Source organism: Eretmochelys imbricata, chromosome 16 (assembly GCF_965152235.1).
Source record: "Eretmochelys imbricata isolate rEreImb1 chromosome 16, rEreImb1.hap1, whole genome shotgun sequence".
Classification (NCBI taxonomy): Eukaryota; Metazoa; Chordata; order Testudines; family Cheloniidae; genus Eretmochelys; species Eretmochelys imbricata.
Genome location: NC_135587.1, coordinates 16,424,001 through 16,438,748, shown reverse-complemented (window position 1 = coordinate 16,438,748; position 14,748 = coordinate 16,424,001). Strand labels below are relative to the sequence as shown.

General features: G+C 40.9%; 1 protein-coding gene across 8 annotated transcripts in view; it reads right to left on the bottom strand.

Moving 5' to 3' along the window:
* The window catches only part of FUBP3 (far upstream element binding protein 3), a 56,247-nt gene extending 42,072 nt beyond the window's left edge, over positions 1-14,175 (bottom strand). For 7 of the 8 annotated variants that reach the window (XM_077835659.1, XM_077835664.1, XM_077835663.1 and 4 more), the window contains exons 1-2: positions 14,014-14,175; positions 6,715-6,820 (exon numbers count right to left, since the gene is read on the bottom strand). In XM_077835659.1, coding sequence (XP_077691785.1) covers positions 6,715-6,820; positions 14,014-14,100 — 193 coding nt within the window. In that variant the 5' untranslated portion in view covers positions 14,101-14,175. Of the gene's footprint in view, positions 1-2,610; positions 2,753-6,714; positions 6,821-14,013 lie in introns of those variants that run through there. The other variant, XM_077835660.1, reaches the window with a different exon arrangement.
* Positions 14,176-14,748: the final 573 nt, after the last annotated feature.

The following is a 14,748-nucleotide window of genomic DNA, read 5'->3' as shown; positions in this document are numbered from 1 at the left end:
TGCTTGATAACTATCCAAAGCCATGCGGACAGACCCATGTTCATTTTCATCATCTGAATGGGTGCCACCAGCAGAAGACTGATTTTCTTTTTTGGTGGTTTGGGTTCTATAGTTTCTGTATCCGAGTGTCGATCTTTTAAGACTTCGGAAAGCATGCTGCACACCATGTCCCTCTCAGATTTTGGAAGGCACTTCAGATTCCTGAACCTTGGGTCAAGTCCTGTAGCTATCTTTAGAAGTTTTGCATTGGTACCTTCTTTGCATTTTTGTCAAATCTGCAGTGAAAGATTTCTTATAAGGAACATCATCTGCTGGGTCATCATTGGAGACTGTTATAACATGAAATATGGCAGAATGTCGGTAAAACAGCAGGATTCAACTCTCCCCAAGCAATTCAGTCACAAATTTAACTAACTGATTTTTTTTAATGAGAGTCATCAGCATGGAAGCATGTCCTCTGGAATGGTGGCTGAAGCACGAAGGGACATACAGATGTTTAGCATATCTGGCACATAAATACCTTGCAATGCCTGCTACACAAGTGCCTTGCGAACACCTGTTCTCACTTTCAGGTGACATTGTAAATAAGAAACGGGCAACATTATCTCCCATAAATGTAAATAAACTTGTTTATCCGAGCAATTAGCTGAACAAGAAGTAGGACTGAGTCGACTTGTAGGCTCTAAAGTTTGACGTTTTATTTTTGAATGCAGTTATTTTTTGTACATAATTCTACATTTGTAAGTTTAACTTTCATGCTAAAGAGATGGCACTACAGTACTTATACTATTTCTTGTTTTACAGTGTAAATATGTAATCAAAAATAAAGTGAGCACTGTACACTTTGTATTTTGTGTTGTAACTGAAATCAATATATTTGAAAATGTAGAAAAACATCCAAAAATATTTAATAAATGTCAATTGGTATTTATGGTTTAAAATGAAATTCATTTTAATTAATCGCATGAGTTAACTGCGATTAATCCACAGCCCTAATATAGATGACATTCTAAAAGTGCTTTGGTCATTTGTGCATTAAGAATTCATATAGAACCAAATACATCTGTATCAGATGCTATTTTTCACTTTTCAATTCAGATTTAGATTTTAATAAATGCACAAACTGCCATACGGGACCAAATCAGTGAGCCATCTAGTCAAGTATCCAGTCTGACAGTAGCCACTTCAAGATGCTGAAAGGAGGTACAAGAACCCCAACAAAATCTTGGCAATGGTTAGGTTGCTGGTGTGATGAGACCACTGCCTACCATACCTGTATTGGCTCATTGTACTCCCCTGTCTGTATTCATCTGTTGTCTCTTGTTCTATAGTTAGACTATAAACTCTTTGGGGTAGGGACTGTCTTTGTTCTGTATCCGTACAGCACCAAACATAATGGGGTCTTGGTCCATGACTGGGGCTCCTAGGTGCTAAGTATTATACAAATACATAATAACGTAATAGGCAGTTTTCAACAATCTGTCCCATGAAAAGTTTTTTTCTAACCCCCAGTAGTCAGAGGTCAGCTTAGGTCCTGAAGTGAGAAGGTATACCTAAAGTTTTCCCTTTAAATCTTTACTAAAGCTAGATGTTCTTGCTATCCATACTTAAGTTTTTGGCAGTGAATTCTATGGGCTCATTATATGAGCACAGTATTCCAGGGGTGGCCACTTTATTGGTTTATAGAATAGGATAATGTTTAGTATTATTCTCCATCCCACTCCTTAGACATCCTAACACTGTTTTCTTTTTTGACCATTGCTGCACACTAAGCAGAGGTCTTCACTGAGCTGTCCATAAGGATGCCCAGCTTTTCCTCAGTTGTTACAGTTGATTTAGAACGGAATCAGATGTACGAGTAATTATTCCTTCCAATGTGCAATACTTTGCACACTTAAACAAGTATGGAAATTTTTCAAGATGCTCTTTCTTTAGTTTATAGTTCTGGGATAACATGTTCCCATGAAAAGCTCCCTCACTCCTACCCAACTGCTATCTGGTTTGCTTTCTTTCTAAAATGGAGCACTTTCATAGATCTCACCTCCATCATGATCAGGACTACTGGGATGTTAAGAAGTGAGGGAGGAATATCTGAGGCTTTACCTCCTACACTCACAATAGACCAACATCTTTTCCACTTCTGAAGCACCCACCACTAATGAAAGATTGCTTCAACCGAGACCATCACCAGATGCTGGATATGGAACAGCCAGCGTCCCAATCTACCATTTTGAAGCATTCGATTACTGCTATGCTTAGAAGATGTTAAGTGGCAAGTATTATTTTGCTTGAATTATGGACAGGCTCCAGGCTTTTCTACAAGACTGAAATTTGTTTTCAGAAGCCTATCAGAAACATCCTTACTCAAGCAGACACCGCCATGTTGTTGGGGAACTGTTCCTGCTTCATAATTATTGAAGTGACTATCAGTTTTGATCTAGTTACATGAAAAGTATGAATTAAAAATATTTCATCTGAACCTGACATAATTGAGCTCAGTTTTGCATAATATCTTGTTATTTAACAATGCATGCAACAACAAGTTAAAATCAAAGGTAGGATACTTTAATAAAAGGCATGGCAAAAAAGTGCCAGAGGGAAATTTCTTACTTGCCAAATACAGACTAGGTGATTGTGCAACATGCAGGAATTTCCAGTCCAGAGACTGATAAAGTGTGTGCCCCATGGTAGAGAGGGATTCATTCTTCTCTTTTCCCCTCCCCAATGCAACTGGTCTGTTAATTTCTTCATTCTAAGGGCATAAATACATGCCACAATCTTATTTTGGCAGATTAGTGAAGCAAGTAAACATGCAGAATTTATTACTACTATACAACTGATATTTACTTAAGGGTAAGAAGATTAAAGTCAGGTTTGTTTTCACAAACTTTATAAGCTTCATAACTTCATAAACTTTTTTATACAATCATCCCTCACACTTAAACGTAGTAAGCTTGACAATTCATTGCCATTTCCAATTCAGAGAAGCTAAATGCAAGGAGGACAATGCTGCTGTAGAGAAGCTAAATGAATTTTGTGCATTGGTCTTCACTGTAGAGGATGTGAGGGAGATTCCCACACTTAAGCCATTCTTTGTAGGTGACAAATCTAAGGAACTGTCCCAGATTGAGGTGGTTTTGGAACACATTGATAAACTAAACAATAAGTCATCAGGACCAGATGGTATTCACCCAAGAGTTCTGAAGGAACTCAAACATGAAACTGCAGAACTGGGGTATGTAACCTATTGCTTAAAATCAGCCTTTGTAACCGACGACTGGAGGATACCTAATTTTTTTTTTTTTATAAAAAAGGCTCCATAGGCGATCCGAGCAACTACGAGCAGGTAAGTAACTTCAGAACTAGACAAATTGGTTGAAACTTTAGTAAAGAACAAAATTATCAGATATATACATAAACACAATATGTTGGCAAAGAGTCAACAGCTTTTGTAAAGGGAAATTATACCTGACCAACCTATTAGAATTATTTGAGGTGGTCAACAAGTATATGGACAAGGGTGATTCAGTTTATATAGTGTACTTGAACTTTCAGAAAGCCTTTGACAAGGTCCCACACCTAAGGCTCTTAAGCAAAGTAAGTAGTCATGGGATAAGAGGAAAAGTCCTCTCATGGATCAGTAACTGGATAAGAGATAGGAAACAAAGGGTAGGAATCAATGGTCAGTTTTCACAATGGAGAGACAAAAATAGTGGGGTCCCCCAACGATCTGTACTGAGACCTGTTCTGTTCAACATATTCATAAGTGAGCTGGAAATGAGGGTGAACAGTGAGGTGGCAAAATTTGCACAATTCAGAATTACTCAAGATAGTTAAATCCAAGCTGAGAGCGAAAAGTTAAAGGGTTCTCACACAACTGCATGACTGGACAACAAAATGGCAGATGAAATTCAAGGCTGATATGTGCAAAGCAATGCACAAAAAATAAACCCAAACATACATACAAAATGATAGGTTCTAAATTAGTTGTTACGACTCCAGAAAGAGTTCTTGGATATTTCTCTGAAAACATCTACTTAATGTGGAGTGGCAGTCAAAAAAGCTAACAATGTTAGAATCCATTAGGAAAGTGATAAATACGACAGAAAATATCACAATGCCACTATATAAATCCATGGTATGACACATCTTGAATTCTGCATGCAATTCTGGTTGCCCATCTCTAAAAAGTTTAGAATTGGAAAAGGTACAGAGAAGGGCAACAAAAATGATTAGGAGGATAGATTAAAAAGACCGGGATTGCTCATTTTAGAAAAGACTAAGGGGTAATACGATACAGGCCTATAAAATTGTGAATGCTGTGGAGAAAGTGAATAGGGAAGTGTTATTTACCCCTTCACATAACACCAGAACCAAACATAAGAAAGTACTACTTCACACAATGCAGTCAATCAGGTGATGTTTTGAAGGCCAAAAGTATAACTGGGTTCAAAAAAGAAATATATAAGTTCATGGTGAACAGATCCATTAATGGCTATTAGCCAAGATGGTCAGGGATGCAATTTCATAACCGTATATTCCTAAGCCTCTGACTGCCAGAAGCTGGGACTGGACAACCTGGGATGGATCACTGCATCTATTCATTCCCTCTCAAGCATCTGGAAGTGGCCACTGTCAGAAGACAAGATATTGGGCTAGATGGACCATTGGTCTGACCCAGTATGGCTGTTCTTACTTTCACTGCAGTCAGTAAAATATTTTTCAACTCTCACTGGAAGAATGTTAGGCCTTAACACTGAGCACTGTAGTGAGCATAATTCTGGAATGGAGGAAAACTCCAGGAATACCCTCATTAGAGATGTATGCCCATAATCAGACATTTGTTTTTGTTGAATTTCAGAGGAAATGAAGCACGGAACCACTGGAAAGGAAAGAGGGGCTATTACAGCTCTAACTGGATCAAAATGAATGTGCTAAGCACTTATGATCTAGTCAAACACAAAAGATTTGGTTAGTCTAGTAAGGCAACTAGTAACACTCTGAAGAGGCCCATTTTGGTTACGAAAGAGCATCAGGTTTGAACAGTTCACTGATTAAGTTGGTAACACAGTTTTGCCATACAGAAGACGGAGAATTAGAACAGGCTTCTCGCTCTCATATCAGGGCATTGGAAGCACTGAAAAAATGATGCTTTAGCCCAGATGGAAGGTGGCTGGTCTCACAGGAACACTCCAACTATCAACTATCTGTGTGTGTGTGTGAGGGGGGGGGGGTGTATATGGGTGCACAAGAGGAAATATCCCACTGAACTGAATAGGAAGCAAATGGTAGGTCTCCTTTTGGACACTGAGGGCTGATATTGGAGGAAGGAGTATCTTCTGACAGCTGAGACGACAGCAGGCCAGGAACTTCTCTCCCATGCCCCAGAATGATTCCTCAGAAGGAAGAGACAGTCCACCCATCTTATCAGCACCTTGTCACATCCATTTCCCAAGGCAATTGAGAATTAGCAGAGAGAAGGGGTATTTTTCCTTCCATAGGTGAAACCCTAAGATGAGACTGTTTGCCTGCCTGCCTGCCTGCCTCCCTCCCCTGTGCTGCTCTGGTGTTGCCCTACATTAGAGCATTACCCCAATCACAAAAAAATCCAGTGACTGAAAGTTCATCTACATTTAAAGAGAGAAAGTTAAGGTTATATGCAAAATTTCAAAGTCTGAACAGTACATTTGTGGAAAAGAATCACCCGGCAAGGGTACCTTTGTCAGGCAAAAAACCGGAACTATAAGTACTAGTTTTCTAATCTGGTGAGGAAAAGGAGACCAAAGCCCCTTTGATACAACTGCTGCAACAAGGAAGTGAGAGCTTTTTGGTGCTGTAAGGCAGCAGGTAATAAAACACACTGTTCCAAGAGCAGTGCACAACTGATGACACAGATTCGTATGGATACACGCATCCATTCTGACTTCTGTAGCACCAGAAACGCAGCAAAAATTTACAAAAGTCAAACTACCAGCCAGGAAAACATTTTTAGCAATTCACAAGGATATTTTAAATAATGGAATATTAATATAAAATAAGGATCAGACAAGGTGGTCTATCTAGTCTAGTATTTTGACTCAAACCATGGCCACCACCAGATGCACTGGAGAAAGGGTTAAGAAATACTGTGATGGATAAATATGGAATAACCTTCCCACTAGGAAATAAGAAATAGCCCCATCAGTTTCCTCTTTTAAGTCTCTCTATAAAACTTGTGCTGAGATGCCTACCTAATCAGCTGTCATGCTGTGACTGCTGCTTGTTACACTTGTTATAATCATCTCACAGCTGCCGTGTGCTATCACCTACCTGCCGTTTACAGTTTTATATGTAGACTGTAAGCAATTTCAGGAAGGAACTGTCTTTTTGTTATGTGTACATAGTCCATAACACAATGATACCTCATTTACAATTCAAATGTTAAATAATTATATTACTTAGCTAAATCTCTCTAAAAACCAGTAAGTTGATAATATTCCTTGTAGAATGTATAGTTTTGAAAATACGGTTGAAAATATGAGTGTTGTACTATCTGAGCAAAACTAAACAGCACAGGAATTCTTGTGTACAATCTCAACACACAAAATTATCCACTAAGTCATCTCGGCTATTCCTACTACAAATGTGAAACTGATCCTCTATTTCCATGTCCACAAATAAACATTCCTGAATGCTATATCTGAAATACCTATTGTCAAAAAATGGCCAGCTTACCTCCATCATCCAGGGGTCTTTTTTGTACTCCATAACCATAGACAGAGGGGTCCACCAGCGGCGCAGTATTATTCAAGTGAGGAATATCTCCAATTTTAGCAGCAATCTGTTGAAGCAGATTTTGTTTAAAAATTAGCGTACGTGAAATGTCAGCCATAGCAACTAAATTCTTTGGTCCTTGCTGTCTACTAGAGCACTTTCTCCTGTTACTGTTTTGTCTTTTTAGCTACTAAAATCAGGGCTTTCATGGCGCAAAGATGAAAAAAACTGTAATTTACTTCACAAGTTAACTGTTTCTGCTTACTTCTGATATTCCTATTTCAGTACATTCTCCTTTGCCCAGCGTTGTTTCCTGTACCATGTCATAGGCATTTATTTAAATATCAGATGTTATTAGTAGAGGAAGGACAGTCCAATAGTTAGGGTGCTAGCCTGGGATTCAGCAGCCCAATTCCCTGCTCTGCAACAGACTCCCTGTGTGATGTCAAGTAAGTCACTTGTCTCTCTGCCTCATTTCCTCGTCTGTAAAATGGGGATAGTAGCACTTCTTAATTCACAGGGGTGTTGCAAGGATAACTACACTAAAGACTGTGAGGTGTGCAGATACCATAGCAATGGAGGCCAGATAAGTAACTAAAATAAACGTAGGGATACCAAGAAACTACACTCATTTTTTTAAGAGGGATTTTTGTTAATAAGAGCAGCATAAAGTATATGAAATGATGCTTCATGCAAAACCTGATGAATGTTCAGAAAAGTGTCTTATTCTGTATTGTTCCCCTCATTCTTTTCCAAGGAAAAATATTTCGACAGGCTCTGTATTAGGAGTTTGATGGAGGATTTAGTTCAGAAGAATAGAAGTAGCAGAAAATCATTTCCACACAATCAGTTCTGATATCAGATTACTACTAATTGGGATTTCAGTAGAGAATAAGCAATAGCAACAAAATAATATCTTTTTACACAGACATTCTTCATAATGAAGGGAAAAGAGATGGAAATATATAACCAAAGGTGTTTCTAAAATGTAGCTTTCCTTGCAACAACTGACATATCTACAAGGGTTCAAGTTGTTGACGCTACCAACTGCTGCAGAGGAAAAGCCGGCTGTCCAAAATTCAGGACCTGCAGTAAGTAAAGTAGAAAGCTCTTTGTAACATGGATTTCTATTACACTAGGACACTGCTTTTCACTTCACTCTTTTTATTTATTTTTTTTTAAAAGAGTAAAAAACATTGTTTGTGCTACTTATAGTGAATAAAAATGGCCTTCGGTTGTCTTCAGTCTGCCCCCTTCCTTTAAAAATAAATAATATATATATATATGTATACATATAAATATAAAAACAGTATCAGTATGCAGGTTCCAAAAGAAGTTCTCGATTTCCCTCTTTTCCCTATCATATTTTTGCAATCTCGACAGGGTGCACTTGCACGTACAACTGGAAATTAACAGGGGCAGCTGAAACCCAAGTTGCATCTTTTCTAGAACCCACTGAAGAGGAAGGGGTGGTCAGTCTGAGGCGATCTAGTTTCTTTTTAATATATGGAATAATGCAGCTCCACAAAATGCTGCAATTACAGAACAATTCAGGTGTGGTTTATTTGTGTCACCCAAAACCACTGGTTTCATGTAAATACAATTTTAGGGGTCACATTAATATGTACTGTCCACCTCCCCAAACACATGCAGTGTCTCAGGTGCCTGCTTATGTAAACTGTCATATTCTATACCATGACATGTTTCTGGCCCTCCTCCCATCTGCTATCCCTCGCTTGGTTGCTTTATTAAAGCTATTTAAATTTCAAATACCACTTCAATACGGAAAAATAAAGATAAACAGCCGTTTTTGGAATCTACTAACAGCTCCTATGTAATAATTTATAATCCACAGATCTGCAATAGACTGGGTCTGCGAGCCCTAACATATTGTGACAGGTTACTGATCATATGTTTTAACAGGTTCATTGAGAACAGTCTCCCATTTTAACAGTTATTTTGTTAAAAAAGTCCTCCCACCCCCCCAATTTCCACAACTGAATTTATACTTTAAATAGTTCATTTGGTCCAAATCCTGCCCTTGGCTACACCTGTGCTGTTTCCAAACTACCCTGCTAAGAGTCAAAAATATACAATTAGGGCAGAATTTGGCCTACAGAAACTAGACTAAAATTCAAAGTCAGCATTTTCACAATGCACAATTATTTCAAGCTGGTCAAGGCTTATGAATATTTTAAAGATATATTTTTAAAGACCGCTGTTGGATTATACAGGGACCACTGACCAATTCCTTACCACAGGAGGAAAAAAAAAAAAATCAAAAACTACAATGTAAAGTTAGCAAACATTTAGAATAGATGCAGCAGTTACATTATGTTTTAATGTCTCTTGTTTAAGTTACAATAGGAGCCTCATTTATTACTACAGGTTCTGCAGGAAGATAAATGAGGCATTCTGAAGCTAGGAAATTAACAAAAGCATGCAGCCCTAGCCCTTATCTGACTGGATGACCTTGAGTAATGTACTGCTAGCTACTGCTTTCACCCCTCTAGACGCCATTCTCCATTCCCCCTATATAAAAGCCTTTATTCAGTTTAATTCTAAAGTGTGTTGTAGAAACATCACTAAAGCAGAAATTATTTCTGGGATTTGGCTGGCCATTCAAAACCTGAGCTACACATTTGCAGAGGAACAGTCATGGAAAAAAGTGATAGTTGTACGTGCTTTACTATTTACAATGAAGATAAAAAATAAAACTATTTCTTTAAATTGAAGTATTCCTAGTAGTTCGGGAGGCATGTGACCTGGTACCTTTTAGACTTCTGTCCATTTATACCTCTGGTGCATCCTTCTTTTACAATATCGTTTAAGGATTTAAAATCCATTCACGTGCGGAAGATGAAAGTTTCGAAGGCAAGTGTGATAGGACCTAAACCATCAACTTCTACAGAATTTAGTCTAAGTTTCTAGACTACGGCTACAAAAAGAATCTTTCAGATCTTAATACAATATAACTCAATGAAGTATTATCGCCCTGAGTCTTCCAACAGCTCCAGTGCCTCCGCTGCTGCTCATGTTTGTCAAGCAGAATACTGAAGGTAACGTGACTTGCGTCAGTTTCTCAACTGCTATCTAGAACCCTGTGAGGAGTGGTGAAACTGTCCAGAACCATGTAAGTTTTGTTTTGCCTTAACTGGGAAAACCAGCTGCAGCAGCAAAGACCAGCTATTGATTTATTTGAAGAAAATCTAAGAAATGAGGGGGAGAGGGGAAAAGGCCAGGGAGATGTAGAGTAGCTGATACCTTCCTCCCCCTTCCCCACCCCTAGGAGTCCAAAAAAGGCATAAAGAGGCAGAGAAGTATCTCCCTTCCAAAGGAGTGGTTGGAGTGTTCTTCCTGTCCCCCCCCCTTTTTTTTTTTTTTAAATTAAAAAAGGAGACCTACAAGGTAGAGCCTGATATGAAAGATGGAGTTTACACATAGGGTCCTGATGGGACCATGATAAAAATCCCAGCACCTAAGGTTGGCAGAACAAGGGCTTACCAGCCATTACCCATCACATCACATCACATCAACGACGGGGCCGCTAACTTTGTCTTTTGTATCTTCCTCTAGATAGTCAATTTAAACCTCCGGCTAGTAAGTATCCGGCTAATTTCTCAAATTTAGATTTTTTATGATGCAAATCACTTCACTGCAAGAGTGCCATGTGCATGTGGAGATGGGACTAGCACCAAAGAAAAATAATTTATTACATGGTGAGACTGTTAAGGAGGGGAGGGGAATGAATCACCAGGAAAATTTGTTAATACAAGTTACATTCCTTAAAGGAGTAATACAAATGTTCTAACTCTCAAAAGCAATTGAATTCCAAATTACAGTATCAGCAGCCTCACTATGTGAGCTGGCTACTGCATATGTCAGCTAATCCACGAATCTGAGATTCCCTATGGAAGGCGGGGAGAACTTGTGTCTCAAAGCATCAGCATACATTTAGAGATTTTTTTGTTTTGTAGGTTTGTATCAGAAATTTGACACTATTACTATAAAAAAGGGTTCACCTAGGACAATCCAATAAAACAAGACAACTCATTTCTTTGAAAGGTCCTACAGACTTCTGTGGTTGCCAGCTCATTTCACAATGTCTAAGCATGCAGTTACTGTGTCTGATCATCCTGTAGATCTACTGACCTGAATATTTAGTTGCCCACAATACTGATGGTTCAACCCAGATTTACAATAATATAACCCCTATGAGAAGTGAAAGTGGACCTCCAGCACATTTAGATTAACAGTCCTATATGCAGCTTTAGTTCAAAATTGATTCAAAACCACAAGAGGGGGTATTTACATCAATAACCCAGGGGCCAAAGCAGAGCTGTAGCAGTTCTAGGGTTTGCATGGATTTTTTTTAAGCGAACAGAGTTCATAAAAAGGTACCATATTGCTGAAATCCCCCCTCCCCCCAATGACATCTACCTACAGAAGAGGTATGCCATGGACAAGTACAGTGCAAACTTTCCTAATTTCAGCCAAAATCTTAGTCACCATCTCTAGGGACAAGACAGCAGAATCAGTCTCTACACCCCATTCAACAAGAATGCCAGAGGTGTGAAGAGGTGATAGTTGGATCTGTAAGGCACACAACTGCCCACTAGGAAGTGAACCAAGACCACCTCATTTCATATTGGTCACTGTGACAAGGATTTAGTCACATCACAGCAAGGCATGAGCCAAACTACTTGTACTCAGTTAATGAACTCCCTTCACAGCTATTAAGATAGTGAGCTTGATCTTAAGTTCTATTTTTTGCCCAGAATCAACAACTCTCCCTCCCCCAAAGAATACTGAACAAAGCTGTCAAGCCAGGCAGCGTACAACCATCTTACAGAATAGCAGATCAGTGATTCAACTACCAAATCTTGGGGGAGCCCACATTTATCAGACACATTTATTTTCATTGATAAAGGCCTGTAAAGCATCCTGTTCCTAGGACACTTCATTGGAAGTAGACGGCTTTGAAGACTTTCAAAGCTTTCACTAGAGTAACTCAGTACATTCTGGGCCTAGGGATATCAATTTATTCATTCCCCTATTAAACGTAAAGAAAAGCCAATTTACAATTAAAAAGGGCCCCGATTATGGTACAGTTTAATGCTCCATTTTCTCTGTGTATGAGCGTGTGGAACAATCCTACCATAACCCACAAATCTGACAGAGCAGCCATATTAGCATAGATAAGCGATCAACTTTCACTAATATACACAGGTCAATACAGTCACAGAAATTCCTCCTTCACGTTTAACTCGTTATTGATCCAGTGAATGGTGCATTTCAGTATGAATTCAGTACGTTTCCAATGCAGTACTCCGTTTCCTTTCAAAAAGCCACAAATGATCAGCAAATAATGGAAACTTTTCTTCTACCTGAGCAGGCTGTCCAAGATAAAGTCCATCCATTACTTAAGAAAAGGCAGAAAACATTCTCAAATACTCAAAATGAATTTCTGCAGCTGGAGGCCTTCAGTAAGAGGTCCAGATTATGACATGTGTCTACGATATTTCCCAGTACAACAGCCTCTAAAGGTTAACGATCTGATGCTAACAGGAAGACACAGACATCAACATGCAGTCAAGTCAACACAGCTGTAGTAGCCACTGAAAAATCTGATTTGCCTTGTCTGGGTCACTGCAGAAGAGAGTTACCTATTGCATATTGTAAAACATTACTAAGATGTGATGCTTTGGATCAATAGCTGAAAAGCAGTAAGTTGCAGATAATGTGTGTCTTTCCAAAAAAAGTAGATGATGTGCTACCTAGAACAGCCAGTGTCTTTGCACAAGTCTCTGAAGACTAGGTAAAAATCAGTATTCGCTACCATATTGGTTTATGACGGAGCTGTACAAAGTGGTGAGCCCTTTCGCTTCGTTAGAACAATAGGTCAAAAGGTTTCATGATCCAACTTATTTCTCCAGGAGCTTCTCAGTTAAAGAATAGAATACAAGTATCTGGGCAACAGAGATCTTTTCCCCCACCACCCCAGCAAAACTGGAAAGGGACAGTAAGACCATACAGAATCTTCAAGACTTGCTTCTAGTAGTTAGCCACGTTATGTCCTGTTGGAATGTAAATAACCACAATGAACAAGTTCCATTTAACACCTGCGATAAATATGGAACAAGAAAAATGATGAATACACAGGAATGAATTTTGCACAACTAGCAAAACCCACAAGGCAGTGGTCTCCTGTCTCTGAGATCACTTTTCATAAACTTGCACATTGCTAAGGAGCACCATAATTTCTCAGGTTTCAGAGTAGCAGCCGTGTTAGTCTGTATTCACAAAAAGAAAAGGAATACTTGTGGCACCTTAGAGACTAACAAATTTATTTGAGCAAAAGCTTTCGTGAGCTACATTTCTCAGACATCCTAGATTTTATGCAGAAAAGTTGTTTGGATTTCCCTAACCCTCTCCACCCATCTTTGAATATCTTTGTTTTAGAATCACAGAAGTTACACTTTTCCACCTCTTCTGGGATGGATGCTAACCCCTAATGATAAATACAGTATTTTCCCTATATTATAGTTTAAATTGATTTACCTAGACTAGTCTTAAGTATCCTTTTTTAAGGAACAAAAAAAGGGTGAAAGCTTATTTCTATTAACTTTGCCAAGGAAAATGTTGCAGGTTAGTATTTCTTTATGAAACAGCCACTTTTTCTGTGTCAGAAGCCCAACCACTGAACTGCAAAGTAACCATATCTCCCAAAAGCCCACAGAACCTGCACCTCCAGCTGTCTGACCTCCTTCAACCTTGCATCCCTATAAACCCCTTAGGGGTCTATTCCCCCCCCCCCCCCCCCCCGCACCCAACACTTCCTAAATCTTACAGCGGGGAGGCGTTTTCACAAGCACTCTGGCCTCCTGGGTGATGAAAGGCGCTGCACAGACACAAGGTCCGGGCATTATTTTTCAGAGAGAAAGTTGGGCAGGTGGTGAACAAGGCCTGGGAGAGCCACGAGACTGGTCTCCCCACAACCTCTGCCCCAGCGCTCCCCGCCCATCCAGGGTGCGCCTAGGGCGCCGGCCCATGCCATCCCCCTCCCACCCCGCCCCTCGCAGGCCTCGCTCCAGCCCCCCGGGGTCCTTCCCCAGAAGGAGGCGCAAGCCCCTGCGCCCCACGCGCAGCCCGCTCCAGCCTCTGCCCCACTCGCCACCTGGCCGGGCCGCCCCGCTCCCTCTCGCGCCCCGAGGCCTAGCAGCGGCTCCGAGGCCTGCTCCTGTGCCCGGGCTCCGTTACCTGGCGGACCCGGTGCAAAGCGTCGGCGAAGCCCTCGGATTTAATCCCCACTGGAGCCGCGCTCTGCCCCTGCGCCAGCTCCGCCATTACACGCGCCAGCCACCCCCACCACTACCGCCACCGCCGCCGCCGCTCCGTCCTGCCTGCCTCTTTCCGCCGCCTGGGCACCCGTACCCGGAAAAGGAAAGGCCCCAAACTTCCGCCGGAAGCAGAGGGGGAAGGGGACCTCAAGCCCAGCAGATAGGGGGCTCTCACAATGACGTCAGCAACCCGCCAGAACGAGGCTGCTTCCGGCGCGTGCAGGCCTTGCTCGGGGGCGGTGCTTCTCGTGCGCTGGTGGCTGGCTGGCTCCACATGGCTCCCTAGGGGGAGAGGGGTGGGGAGGCGTGGACCGAGCCCCGCACTAACCCCATCCTCTGGAGAGCCGCTCCGCTCATTGCCCTTCCTTATTTATAGCGTCGCTCATTAGCATCTTAATTAATGATGCTAGTCCTAGATAATCTAGCCCTGCCATGAGTGCCCACAATACCGATGGTACAACTGGACTAGATGACCTCTCGAGGTCCATTCCAGTACTATGAGTAATCAATATCGCACGCACTTATACCAAGCCAGCAGGGAGGGTTGCCCAGGAAGTTTCCCAGCTTGCTACAGTTTTGTCTGTGCGACCCCTAGCTCCCCCACACAAGGCCCCTAAATCATGGCTGGGTCCCCAAGGCATCATAATGTGACACA